This window comes from Ursus maritimus, unplaced genomic scaffold (assembly GCF_017311325.1).
Source record: "Ursus maritimus isolate PB19 unplaced genomic scaffold, ASM1731132v1 scaffold_115, whole genome shotgun sequence".
NCBI classification, from domain to species: domain Eukaryota; kingdom Metazoa; phylum Chordata; class Mammalia; order Carnivora; family Ursidae; genus Ursus; species Ursus maritimus.
Genome location: NW_024423509.1, coordinates 5,098 through 19,844, shown reverse-complemented (window position 1 = coordinate 19,844; position 14,747 = coordinate 5,098). Strand labels below are relative to the sequence as shown.

General features: G+C 36.9%; 1 protein-coding gene across 1 annotated transcript; it reads right to left on the bottom strand.

The window, feature by feature from the left end:
- Window positions 1–5,023: 5,023 nt before the first annotated feature.
- LOC103680500 (olfactory receptor 6C2-like) lies at window positions 5,024–6,131 on the bottom strand. The gene has a single exon (XM_008709999.2). The coding sequence runs from the start codon at window positions 5,960–5,962 to the stop codon at window positions 5,024–5,026; it is 939 nt and encodes a 312-aa protein (XP_008708221.1). The 5' UTR covers window positions 5,963–6,131.
- Window positions 6,132–14,747: the final 8,616 nt, after the last annotated feature.

Sequence of the window (14,747 nt, the reverse complement as noted above, 5' to 3'; positions counted from 1 at the left end):
ATACATGAGAAACAAATAAACAAATCAAAAAATGGGCAGAAGATATGAACAGACACTTTTCCAATGAAGACATACAAAGGGCTAACAGACACATGAAAAAATGTTCAAAATCATTAGCCATCAGGGAAATTCAAATCAAAACCACACTGAGATACCACCTTGCGCCAGTTAGAATGGCAAAAATAGACAAGGCAAGAAACAACAATTGTTGGAGTGGATGTGGAGAAAGGGGATCCCTCCTACATTGTTGGTGGGAATGCAAGTTGGTACAGCCACTCCAGAAAACAGTGTGTAGGTCCCTTAAAAAGTTAAAAATTGAGCTACCCTATGATCCAGCCTTTGCACTACTGGGTGTTTACCCCAAAGATACAGACGTAGTGAAGAGAAGGGCCATATGCACCCCAATGTTCCTCGCAGCATTGTCCACAATAGCTAAATCATGGAAGGAGCCGAGATGCCCTTCAATAGATGACTGGATTAAGAAGCTGTGGTCCATATATACAATGGAATATTACTCAGCTATCAGAAAGAACGAATTCTCAACATTTGTTGCAACATGGACGGCACTGGAGGAGATAATGCTAAGTGAAATAAGTCAAGCAGAGAAAGACAACTATCATATGATTTCTCTCATCTATGGAACATAAGAACTAGGATGATCGGTAGGGGAAGAAAGGGATAAAGAAAGGGGGGTAATCAGAAGGGGGAATGAAGCATGAGTGACTATGGATTATGAGAAACATACTGAGGGCCTCAGAGGGGAGGGGGGTGGGGGAATGGGATAGACCGGTGATGGGTAGTAAGGAGGGCACGTATTGCATGGTGCACTGGGTGTTATACGCAACTAATGAATCATCAAACTTTACATCGGAAACCGGGGATGTACTGTATGGTGACTAACATAATATAATAAAAAATCATTAAGAAAATAAAAATAAAAAAATTAAATCTAATAGAAGGGACAAATTATTTCAATAGGCATTTCACAAAATAGGATGTCTGATATCCAAAAAGCATATAACAAGGTATTCAACATCATCAGTCATAATATGGCTAAAATTAATAGGTCTGACAAAGTTTCATGTTGGCAAGAAGATGGTGCAATTATAATCTACATACATCGCTGATAGGAAGATAAATTGGTACACTATTTTTGAATGTTGTTTGAGTGTCAAGCTAAACATACGGCTAACTTATAGCCTATCGCTTCCTCTTTTAGTTCTATAATCTACAGTTCTATACTCTACATATGAGTGTATGTGTCCGCCAAATACATGTACAAGAATATTCTTTGACCTTATTTATAATAGCCATATATAGGAAACAACCTAAATATTTATTAATAGGAAATGGTTAAATTAATTGTGCTATATTTCTATAATTGACTACAACTTATAAATTAAAAAAATCGAGTACTGCTAATGTAACAACCTGGACAACTGTCACAGACATAATGTCAAGCGAATGAACCTGGACCCAAAGAGTACGTTCTGTGGATTCCCATTCGTATCATGGTCATGATAATACAAAACTGATCTGTGGCATTGTAAGTCAGCATGGCAGATACATTTGGGAGCATATTGATATAAAGTGGCAGGGAAGAGATGTCTGGGGTGCTGAAATGTGCTGTATCTGATCTGTGTGATGGTGACATGAGGATCAATGGTTATGAAAACTCATCAAGCCGTGCACAGTGAATTAGGTTCTATATTACATATTATCATCAATGTTTAAAAAGTTTGTAAATTTCTAGAGAGTCATACTGAAACGTATATGAAATAATATGTGTATCTGTTTCAAATAATGAAGTCGGGGTTGGAAGGAATGGACCTGTTTGCAGAGGAAACAAGTTGGCTATAAACTGATCCTTGCTGATGTGATCGATACAGCACTGTGCACCATGAAATATTCTTTATGTGAGTTCAAAAGACATAAAGTGCTTAACACACAGCTTGGGTAGAATAAGCCTTCAAAATGTTTGTTGTTGATATTAAGATGTTTTTAACATTTTGGACATTTTAAGGAGTTTAGGAGACTAGTTGTAATTACCCTTGGGCTGAAAAAAGGCAGGCAGCTTAGAACAGGACCTGGAGGACTCTAAGATCTCAGTATGAGCCCTCAGGGAAGCTATTATTAGTGGGCCTGAGCAGAAAGGAACTTTTATTCCTAGAATGCAGGCCTCCTCTAGCTCCTTGTCTCAAGACAGGTGAGGGTTATTATTACAATCTAAATTTCTAGAAACTGACAGTTTCTAATAACTTAGTAGTCATTAAGTCCACTCATCTCTGGAAATACCCAGTGTTTGTCAGATCAGGGGTTCAGGACAAGAGACTAGAATGATTCGTATTGTGTCTCTGGGAGTAGGGCATCGACTAGACCAGTGAAGGACATGTGAGAAGGTAGGGCAAAGGTGAAAAAATGACATGGAAAAAATGAGTCCACCAGAGAATCAGAGCTTTTGCATGAATTGGAGTTAATGCTGTAGAACAATTGATACAAGGAGTTGCTGAAAAGTTCTGCCTGCGTTAGAAAGAGCTTCCCGGGGCTCCTGAACTCGTTGCACTCAGCCACCCTTCCCCCCTACTCGATGCCAAGGAGTACTGTTCCAAAAACCACATGGCTTTCCTATTCAGAGTCCCATTATGTATATTAATTTATATACATTTAAACTTCAACTCTTTTTAAAGGAAAATTAGAGTTATGCTAGAGGTTACTACATTTCTATTTTCTATCAAAACGCTCTTGTTTTTAACCCACAGATTAATTTCATTTGTACATTATCAATCTTACAATAGAAAGATGTACTGCATTTTATAAGTTAAGCCTATGTGAGCATTTTTTAATATTAGGGTTAATGTTTTTAAATGTTACTTATACTGATTTCATTACATGTAGATTTTGCTTGAGGAGTCTCTTGAAAATATCTTTTTGCTGAAAGTGTTTCTTTGGTGAGGCTTCCTTGAGTCAAATACAGAATTTTGGGTCTAATAAACAGAATTTAAGTTCCAAGTTCACTACTAACTAGCACTGCTTAAATATCTGAAGCATTCCAATAGGAAGGTGATGTGAGTCACAAATTTAATTGAGACTTTTCTATAGTCATAATATAAATTAAAAATAAATCAATTTAGTGGTATATTTTATGTAATTCAATATATCAAAATACTGTTTCAACCTGTAATCACTATAAAATTATTTTTGAGATATATCACAATCAAGGCCCCTGAAATGTCATTATAATTTTGTTTTCCTTCCTTGTTTCTAAAGGTATCAATGAAGGGGTCCAGGAAGTAGTTCTGAACATAGGAAACAGGGAACTCTGTCATGCCCTTATTAATAGCCACTGTTTCCATGGCTGACTGTGTAATATCGATGAAAGTACTGGTTCTGTAGATTTCCTTTGAGTTTTCTGTGCCTAATTTAGATACACTTCATGTTTTTCCTTGTTTTTACCTTTTTTAAAAAAGATTTTATTTATTTATTTGACAGAGATAGAGACAGCCAGCGAGAGAGGGAACACAAGCAGGGGGAGTGGGAGAGGAAGAAGCAGGCTCATAGTGGAGGAGCCTGATGTGGGGCTCGATCCCTTAACATGGGGATCACGCCCTGAGCCGAAGGCAGATGTTTAACGACTCTGCCACCCAGGCGCCCCTGTTTTCACTTTTTAACATGTTTTCACAATCTTCCTAATCGTTTTAGTTTCTCAACAGCCAGTGCATATAGTTACAAAGGTATAGAAACAAATGCAGAAGCAGATATAGAACGACTGTCTTTAGAAATTTACTCGTCTTTTACGAAGAATTGTTAGCACTTTTACATCAAATTAACCTGCTAGTCTGTGATTTTTTTGAGTATTGAAAATTGTACGAGCCTACATTTTATAATTCAGCTTCTGCATTAAGATATAAACATTTGTCATAGCTTCCTTTTTTTTTTCCATTTTAAGGTATTTTTGTTGTTTATAATTGTGAAAGGTGAAATAAAATGGAGTCATTAATGTCAAGGGGTTTTAAAATGAATCCTGGAGGCCATTAAGGAGGTGGGCTGTATGCACGTCCTCACCAGGGAGAACACGAACTTCTGGACTGGGCCAAATCCCAAATACCTCAAGGGCTCTGCAAGAATATTTGCAACTTGCTACAGGAATGCACTTTGCTTAGTGATGGCCTTAGCAACAAGTTATGGTTAGCTAAGATTATTTTTCTGCCACCAACACCAATCAAAATTCTGTAGACAGCTTATACAAGCATTCCCTTTTTGTCTTTAAAACCCCTGACTTTTGCTCCCTAGTAGGATGCTGTTTGGGTTGCTGCCCAGATCTGGTACCTGAATGGTAATTCTTTGATTCCAAATACACACTTTTGGTTGACTTTTGCCTCCTGACAATTGTAGGTTGACGGTGAGGTTTATATTTTATTTAATACACTAGTCACATACCCTTTCTAAAGTGTAAGGCATTTAAGGGCAAGAAATCTGCAAGTTTTCTATTCTATCTGCAGTGCCTGAAATGGTGCCGGGCATCAAAAATGCTCTTGAAAGATAGAACTGGAAAAGGCAATGAGCACAATTATTCTATCCAAAATATACAAAATATACAATCAACTCGTTGGTTCTGCTTACTTTGTCTTGTTTTGCTTGCAGTTTTGTAAAGGCTTGTTAGGATGTGAAGCATTCTTTTGTTTCCTAGAAATGTATCACATTATCTTTTTAAGAGAGCTTCGCTTGGGTGGTTCAGTCCGTTGGGGGTCTGCCTTTGGCGCAGGTCATGATCACGGGGTCCTGGGATAGAGCCCCTAGTCAGGCTCCCTGCTCAGCGTGGAGTCTGCTTCTCCCTCTCCCTCTGTCCTTCCCCCTACTTGTGCTCTCTCTCTCTCTGAAATAAATAAATAAAATCTTTTTTTTAAAGAGAGCTTTTTGAAATAGCTTCTTTGCTAAAAAGGACTGACTTAAAAATCTAAAGATATATACTTAGGAACTAATGATATTTTTATGAAATGTGAGCCCTCTCCTTTAGCAAATTCCATTACTTCTTTGAGAAAAATGCAATTCTTTTGATTGAGTCTTTGACAGCTTGTTTTACTTGCTTGTTTCTCAAGGTGTAAATGAAGGGGTTGAGCATAGGAGCAACGGATGTGGTAAGGACTGCCACACCCTTATCAATGGCCATGGATTCCTTGGCTGACGGCTTAACATAGATGAAAATACAGCTTCCATAGGTGATGGAGACTACAATCATGTGGGAAGAACACGTAGAAAATGCCTTTTTTCTTTGCTGGGCAGAAGAGAATCGTAGAATGGCCTTGATAATGTATATATAGGATAGAACTACACATACGAGGGTCATAATAAAGGTCAACACAGCACAGGCTATGACCATCTGCTCTATGAGCCATGTTTCTGAACATGATATCTTTAGGAGGGGGGCTGAATCACAGAAAAAATGGTCAATAACGTTAGAGTCACAGAATTCCAGATTTAGGCCCAGGCTGAGTGGTGGGAGTATGACCAAGAAGCCAGCTGTCCAGCACCCAAGGATGAGTCTTCTACAGACCTTCTTGTTCATGATGGTCACGTAATGCAGGGGCTTACAGATGGCAACATATCGATCATAGGACATGGTGGCCAGGAGAAAGAATTCTGTTACAGCAAAAAGATCAGTAAAAAAAATTTGAACGGCACAATTGTCATATGTGATTGTCTTGTCACCTGTTGATATGTTGTACAAATATCTGGGAATACAAGCAGAGGTAAATGAGATTTCTAAGAAGGAGAAATTTTGCAGGAAAAAGTACATGGCATTCTGAAGGTGAGAATCTATGAAGGTCAGGGAGATGATCGTCAGGTTCCCAGTTATACTCAACATATAGGTGAGAAACAGAAAGACGAAAATCACAGTCCTCAGGTGTGGGTCATCAGTCAGTCCCAGCAGGATGAAAGTTGTTACTGTGTGGTTTCGCATCATTGACTTCTGACTTCAATTCAGTCTGCGTTTAGAATTCAGATACATTTGTTATGTGCACAGTGGTAATGGGAGAAAACACTATGCAAGCAATCACATGCATTTAAAAATTTTTTGCTTACAAATATTATCAATACACTGGTATTCTAGGTTCTACAATTGGGTGTTTTTGGTAATTTCAGGAGATATTTAAAAAATCAGAAAAACCTATTATGGGTGCTTCCTTCTCATCACATTTTGTTTGCAATTTACATATTTTTTTACTACACCTGGGATTTGTTTTCCCTACAGATAGATCTGACTGCTAATGTTTTGTGATCATTTTGTGCCTGTTCACAGACTGAATCCTAAAGCTGAATCTTAAACTTTCATTATCAACTTCATACATTTCCCTGAAGTTTTGTTTTGATAAAGAACAAACAATCACGAATAGTTTGGGGGTCCTTGTAGAGGCTCTCCACACCCATTACTGAAGATGTCGAGCTCTAGTATTATAATTTTAAAAATATGTGTTTTCCTTATGCAACTTCTTCCTTACTCACCCATTTCCTTGACTCTCGTAATTTTCTGTTTAAAATTACACTCATTTCCCACTGTGATACAGAAGATGGGAAGTGTTTCGATGACAAATATATTGTATAGAATGATAATATGTATGTGTTGGGTGTAAAATATATAGGATGTAAAAAATCATTGCAATTTTTCTGTTTTCAAACTGTTTAGTTGAGGTTGAAACACATTCCAAAATATTGTTATTAATATCACTAACTACAAAAAGTTTCAGATTGAGCTATTAAACACATGTGTGGCTTGCTTTCACTGTGACTCAGGTTTTATCATCTACAGAATGGAAACAGTATTTTCCTTCATCTATATATATTAAGTTGAAAAATTAAAGATTAACATATAAAGTACTTAAAAATTACATGGCTGATGAAGAGTGATAAATATATTTTAACTACTTCAATTACCTTGTCCAGAATGATTTTCCTTTTAGTTACCATATATTCAGTCATCGATATGCTGTAGTCCTGTTTTGCTCTCATGAATCTACTGAAATAATTTATGCAGAATTTATCACATTTTTAAAAAAAATTTTGCTTTTAAAGTTTAGGAAATTTCTTTTTTTTTTAAGATTTTATTTATTTATTTATTTATTTGACAGAGAGAGAGACAGCCAGCAAGAGAGGGAACACAAGCAGGGGAAGTGGGAGAGGAAGAAGCAGGCTCCCAGTGGAGCAGGGAGCCAGATGGAGGGCTAGATCCCAGGACCTTGGGATCAGGCCCTGAGCCGAAGGGAGACGCTTAATGACTGAGCCACCCAGGCGCCCCTAAGGTTTAGGAAATTTCTAAATAGAATGTGTACCTTCAACCACCCAATATTCATAGCATTCTCTCAGTTACCTTAATACCACATTCATGTTTACTGCCATCTTTTTGCTTTCTAATCTCTAGACACTTTCTTTTTCTTTTCTTTTTTTCTTTTTTTTTTTTTTTGCTGGTCTTTCTTGTGTTGAAATAGTACTTAATACTTTTTTAAAAATTTTTTTATTTATTTATTTTGTCAGAGAGAGAGAGAAAGAGCACAAGCAGGGGGAGCTGCAGAGGCAGAAGGGGAAGCAGTCTCCCTGCTGAGTGAGGAGCCTGGTGTGGGACTCCATCCCAGGACTCTGGGATCACGACCTGAGTCGAAGGCAGATGCTTAACCAATTATGCCACCCAGGCGTTCCAGTTCTTAATACTTTTTCACTTAACACAGACGCTCCCTTTGAGTATTTTCTTGAACGCCTAATCTCTAAAAATGATTGCTTTTCAGTTACATAAACAAATGCACTCCAGACATAAAAAGTCCAAAATGAAACTCTTAATTTTCTACACTCCCATCCTATTTCTCCCCATGTTTTTTTAAATAATCAAACTTGTATATTTATTGAAACTTTACTATATGCTACATACTGAAACAAGCACTTTACATGGGTTATCTATCTGTAGTGATCTTCCTTCCATTGTGCTCTGTTTCCGCACTCCATCTCGGCCCCCAGTGTCCAGTTTTGCTGGGTTGTTAGTTTTCAGTTCCCAGCATTTGCATTTGGGGGATGTATCATTTCATCATGGCATTCAAACTATGCAACTCTTAGGTGACCTCTAACTTATTGTTGCTTAAACTAATCTTATCAGTAACTATACACTATCCCAGAATAAAGTACTCTAAAAATGATGTTTAATACCCATATTAGAACTTCCATTGCTAAATTTTTAAAAAAGATTTTATTGGTTTATTTTAGAGAGAGAGCGTGTGTGAGGTGGGAGAGGGTCGGAGGGAGAGGGAGAGAGAAAATTCCGAGCGCACTCTGCAGTCAGCACGCAGCCCAGCCTGAGGGCTCCATCCCGCGACCCTGGGATGATGACCTGAGCTAAACCCCAGTCGGTTGCCCAACTGACTGAGCCACCAAGGTGTCCCTCCATTGCTAAATTTTATACAGTCAGTAAAGATTCATTTACTAGAGGTGACTATGACCCAAGTCTCAACAAAAATGTAACTGACATGACAGGATTTATAATACTTACACTCTGGCAGTTAATCATAGCTTCTCTCTATTAAGTTAACTACAACTCTTCTTATAGCTACAACTTGAAGATGAATATGATGGTGAAAACTAGCAAGAACACTTCTGGTCACTACTGGTTGAATCGGGTCACTCCTGCAGTAACAGCTCTCAGGAATATACGTAATTTCCCTGAAGTTCTTATCTTCAGGCAGTTGCATCAATTCCCGCACAATAGCTGTAGTGCCATCAGAAGCCTAGGTCATAGTTGCTGTTGTTGTTTTAAACTTTCAGTCATTGAGAAGAAAAGCAGGTTCAAGGGCACTTCTAGTAGCTCCGGAAAAGTCAATGTTCTGAACTGCTTTGTTGAGAGAGAGAATTTTCCAATTTCGAGCTTGATATTTATTTGCCAAATCTGCAACAAAATTAATAAACAGAAGAGTCCTTGGTGACCCAGGTTCAAAATCGCTAATGAGTCATCTGTGTAATCATCTTGTATCATCTGACCTTAGGGTAAAAAAAAACAAACAAAAATAAAGACAAAGCTAACACAGTTAGCAGTGGGAACATGGCCTTTAGAGATAGGAAAAGCAACTGAATCATTTAAGAGACCGGTAGGACAACACTGACTCTTATCCTAGTCCAGTGGTTTTTTTTTTTCTTTTTCTTTTTTCCTTTTTTCTTTTTCTTTCTTTTTTTTTTTTTTAAATTCTTATGATGTAAGGTAGTTAAAAGATGATAGATCTCCTTTTCTGCTTTTTCAAATAGTTATAAAATGAACAAATTATATATTAAAACATTTGATTAGATATGTAACACTAGTCCAGTGGTTTTTTTTTTTCTTTTTCTTTTTTCCTTTTTTCTAACAGTGAAAAATTAGAGGTAACAAAAGTTAATATTTTGGAGAATATCCTTCCATACTTTCTCTCCTGTGAATATATCCATGTTTGTCACATGTAATAATTACAAATGCACAAACATGAAATTAAAAATGCGCTCTATATTGGGATATATGAATTGTCTCAGCTATTTTACCCTCAGAAGTGAACCCTGCTATATCTTAATAATTGTTGATATGCATCATTTTAAATCGATTAATTTTAGTCCCCTGTATTTATATAACATCAGAATTCAAACCAAAATTTATCATTGTTGTAAATGTATGCTGCTTCCGAAGTTTCACAGTTGTAAAATATCACTCTATCGATAATTGTGCTGTTTCCAATTACCTAATTCATTTTAGCTTCTTTTATATTTTTTATCATTATAACAAAATTTTACAATGATAAAAAATTGTGAAAGCATTTTTTGTGCATTGTCAGATAATTGATAGAATTGAACTTTCTTCATATTGATATATTTCTAACTGCATTTTTAAATTAGTAATTTTATTAATAATTAGTTATTATAAGGAATAATATCTTCCTTTAAAGTGTGTGTGTCTTTGTGCATACCCCCAAGTCATGAACATACATCTTTTTTTCCTTTAAATAATTATTACCTTCATTTATTTATGGATTAACATGGGTCAAGGCTGGGTTACAGATTTATTAAAGTAAAAGTTACATACAACAAATGGACCTTTTTTAATATTTCAGTTGATGAATTTTTTACGAAAACATACCTCTTTAGTTATTGCCACTACTGAAAATACAATGAATATTTCCACTTCCCTACAAAGTTCCTTTATGTCTCTTCCTAGTAAAACCCTCTATTCCCAGGCAACGGCAATCTGCTTTCCATCATTTTAGATTAAATTTGATTTTTTCAAACACAAGCATTTTCTTGTGTTTCATATGAATGGAATCATACATGGTATTCGTCCCTTCTGTGTTTTTTATATTCATCTTTACTATTGCATATATGAGTAGTCGATTTGTCTTACCAAGTAATATTCTGTGATTTAGATATTTACAATTTGTTATTCAATAATAGATGGACATTTTGAATGTCTCTGGGTTTTGGTTATTGTGAACAAAGTTGTTAGGAGCACTGATCTACAAATTTTGGTGTAGACATGTGTTTCATTTCTCTCAGGTAAGTACCTACGTCTCGATTGTCTGATCAAATGCAAGTTTATGTTTGACAGGCAGTTTCAAAGTGGTTGTAATTTTTCTTAAGGATTTATTCTCTTAAGAGGGGGGTGGGGGAGGGACAGAGGGAACTGACTGTGCACTGAGCACAGAGCCTGACTTGGAACTCAATCTCAGAAACTTGAGATCAGGACCTGAGCCCAAACCAAGAGCCCAATGCTTAACCTGCCGCTCCACCCAGGCACCCCTGTTGTAACACTTGTATTCTCAGTGATAGTGTATGAAATTTTCAGTTGCTCTAAACATCACTAATAATTTGGCATTCTCAGTCTGGTTTTTAAAATTAAAAAATTTTTAAGTTGAAAAATAATTGGTTTTTATCGTTATATTCGTTTCTGGTCTATGGTGTCATGATTTGGTATTTCTATGTATTGTGAAAATATCACCATGATAAGTCTAGTTAACATGCATCACCACACAGTTGCAAACCTTTCTTTGGTGGTGAGAATTTGTAAGATGTACTCTCTTAGCAACTTTCAAATATACAATACAGTATTAACTATAGATAACACGCTGCATATTATATCCCCATTGCTTATTTATTTTACAACTGGAAGTGGAGGTTTCTACCTTTTGACCACCTTTACCTATTTGACCCATCCCAACATACCTACCTTTAGCAAACACCAATCTGTTATCTGTATCTATGAGTTTGATTTTAAACATTTTGTTTGTTTTTAGATTCCACATACCAGCGAGATTATATAGTATTTGTTTTCCCCTGTCTGACTTATTTCACTTAGTATAATGCCCTTAAGGTCCATTCATTTTGTCCCAAACAGCAAGATTTCTTCCTTCTTTATAGTGAATACTGTTCCATTGTATCCACTGTGTGTGTGTGTGTGTGTGTGTGTGTGTGTGTTCAGATCTTTATCCATTCATCTATCAGTGGACACATAGATTGTTTCCATGTCTTGGCTATTGTGAGTAATGTTGTATTGAACATGCAGGTGCATATATATTTTCAAGTTAGTGTTTGTGTTTCCTTCAGATAAAAACCCAAATGTAGAACTGCTGAATCATATGGTAGTTCTGGTTTTATTTTTTGAAGAACTTCCATACTGAGGGAGCCTCCATAGTAGCTGCACTAATTTACATCCCTAACAGTGTCTGAGGGTTCCCTTTTCTCCACATCCTCACCAACACTTGTTATGTCTTTTTTGATAATAGCCATTCTAACAAGTGTGAGTGATATCTCACTGTGGTTATGATTAGCATTTCCTTATGATTAGTGACACTGATCACCTTTACCTGTTGCCCATCTATAATGCCTTCTTTTGAAAAATATCTATTCTGAACATCTGCCTATTATTTTTTATTTTTATAATTTTTATTTTGTTATATTAGTCACCATATATTACATCCCCAGTATTTGATGCAATGTTCCATGATTCATTATTTGCATACAACACCCAGTGCACCATGCAATAGGTGCCCTCCTTAATACCCAACACTGGCCTATCCCAGTCCCCCACCCTCCTTCCCTCTGAAGTGCTCAGTTAGTTTCCCAGAGTCCACAGTCTCTCATGGTTCATTCCCCCTTCTGTTTACCCCCCTTCATTCTTCCCTTCTTCCTCCTACCCATCTTCCTGCTATTTCTTATGTTTCATAAATGAGTGAAACCATATGATAATTGTCTTTCTCTGCTTGACTTATTTTGTGGGAATGCAAGTTGGTACAGCCACTTTGGAAAACAGTGTGAGGTAATTGTTCTGATGGTTGAGTAATATTCCATTGTATATATATATCACATTCTGATAGCTGAGTAATATTCCATTGTATATATGGACCACATCTTCTTTATCCATTCATCTGTTGAAGGGCATCTCGGCTCCTTCCACAATTTAGCTATTGTGGACAATGCTGCTATGAACATTGGGGTGCATATGGCCCTTCTCTTCACTACGTTTGTATCTTTGGGGTAAATACCCAGTAGTGCAATTGCTGGATCATATGGTAGCTCTATTTTTAATATTTAAGGGACCTCCACACTGTTTTCCAAAGTGGCTGTACCAACTTGCATTCCCACCAACAGTGTAGGAGGGATCCCCTTTCTCCACATCCTCTCCAAAATTTGTTGTTTCTTGCCTTGTCTATTTTTGCCATTCTAACTGGCGTAAGGTGGTATCTCAGTGTGGTTTTGATTTGAATTTCCTTGATGGCTAATGATTTTGAACATTTTTTCATGTGTCTGTTAGCCATTTGTATGTCTTCATTGGAAAAGTGTCTTTTCATATCTTCTGCCCATTTTTTGATGTGATTATTTCTTTCTCATGTACTGAGTTTGAGAAGTTCTTTGTAGATCTTGGATACCAGTCTTTTATCTGTAGTGTCATTTGCAAATATCTTCTCCCATTCCATGGACTGCCTCTTAGTTTTTTGGCTGCTTCCTTGGCTGTGCAGAAGCTTTTTATCTTGATGAAGTCCCACAAATTCATTTTTTTGTTTTGTTTCTCTTGCCTTTGGAGATGTGTCATGAAAATTTGCTGTGGCCAATGTCAAAGAGGTTGCAGCCTATGTTGTCCTCTATGATTTTGATGGATTCCTGTCTCACATCAAGGTCTTTCATCCATTTGGAGTTTATCTTTGTGTATGGTGTGAGAGAGTGGTCAAGTTTCATTCTTTTGAATATAGCTGTCCAATTTTCCCAGCAACATTTACTGAAGAGACTATTTTCCACTGCGTGTTTTTTCCTGCTTTGTCAAAGATTAGTTGCCCAAAGAGCTGAGGGTCCATTTCTGGGTTCTCTGTTCTGTTCCATTGGTCTATGTGTCTGTTTTTGAGCTGGTACCATGCTGTCTTTGTGATCACAGCTTTGGAGTGTAGCTTGAAATCCGGCATTGTGATGCCCCCAGCTTTGTTCTTCCTTTTCAACAATTCCTTGGGAATTCGGGGCCTTTTTGGTTCCACACAAATTTAAGGGCTGTTTGTTCCAGCTCTTTGAAAAATGTCATTGGTAATTTGATAGGGATGGCATTGAAAGTGTAGGTTGCTCTGGGTAGCATAGACATTTTAACTATATTTATTCTTCTGATCCATGAGCATGGAATATTTTTCATCTTTTTGTGTCTTCTTCAATGTCTTTAAGGAGCGATCTGTAGTTTCTAGAATAAAGATCCTTTACCTCTCTGGTTAAGTTAATTCCGAGATAACGTATGATTTTTGGTGGTAATGTAAATGGAATGGATACCCTAATTTCTCTTTCTTCAGTCATATTGTTCATGTATAAATGCAACTGATTTCTGAGCATTGATTTTGTATCCCGCCACATTACTGAATTGCTCTATAAGTTCTAGTAATTTGGAGGTAGAGTCTTTTGGGTTTTCCATATAGAGTGTCATGTCATGTGCGAAGAGAGACAGTTTGACTTCTTCTTTGCCGACTTGGATACTCTTTATCCATTTTTGTTGTCTGATTGCCGTTGCAAGGACTTCTAGTACTATGTTGAATAATAGTGGCGAGAGTGGGCATCCTTGTAGTGTTCCTGATCTTAAGAGAAAGGCTTCCAGCTTTTCCCCATTGAGAATGATATTTGCTGTAGGCCTTTCATAGATGGTTTTTATGAGATTGAGGAATGTACCCTCTATCCCTACACTCTGAAGGCTTTTAATCAGGAAAGGATGCTGTATTTTGTCAAATGCTTTTTCTGCATCTATTGAGAGAATCATATGATTTTTGGCTTTTTTCTTGCTAATAAAATCTATGACACAGATAGATTTGCGAATGTTGAACCACCCTTGCATCCCAGGGATGAATCCCACTTGGTCATGATTGATAATCCTTTTAATGTACTGTTGGATTCTAGTAGCAAGATTCTTCTTGAGAATTTTGGTGTCCATATTCATCAGGGAACTCGGTCTGTAATTCTCCTTTTTGATGGGGTCTTTGCCTGGTTTGGGGATCAAGGTAATACTGGCCTCATAGAATGAGTTTGGTAGCTTTCCTTCTGTTTCTATTTTTTGAAATAGCTTTAGGAGAATAGGTATTATTCCTTCTTTGAATGTTTGGTAGAATTTCCTGGGGAATCTGTCAGGCCCTGGACTCTTGTTTTTGGGGAGGTTTTCGATCACTGCTTCAATCTCTTCGTAATTAATCGGTCTGTTTAAATAATCAATTTCTTCCTGTTTCAGTCTTGGTAGTTTAAAGGTT

Bases quoted from the DNA above. Each gene is read 5' to 3' on its own strand.
- LOC103680500 (XM_008709999.2), bottom strand. From the start codon at position 5,962: ATGATGCGAAACCACACAGTAACAACTTTCATCCTGCTGGGACTGACT.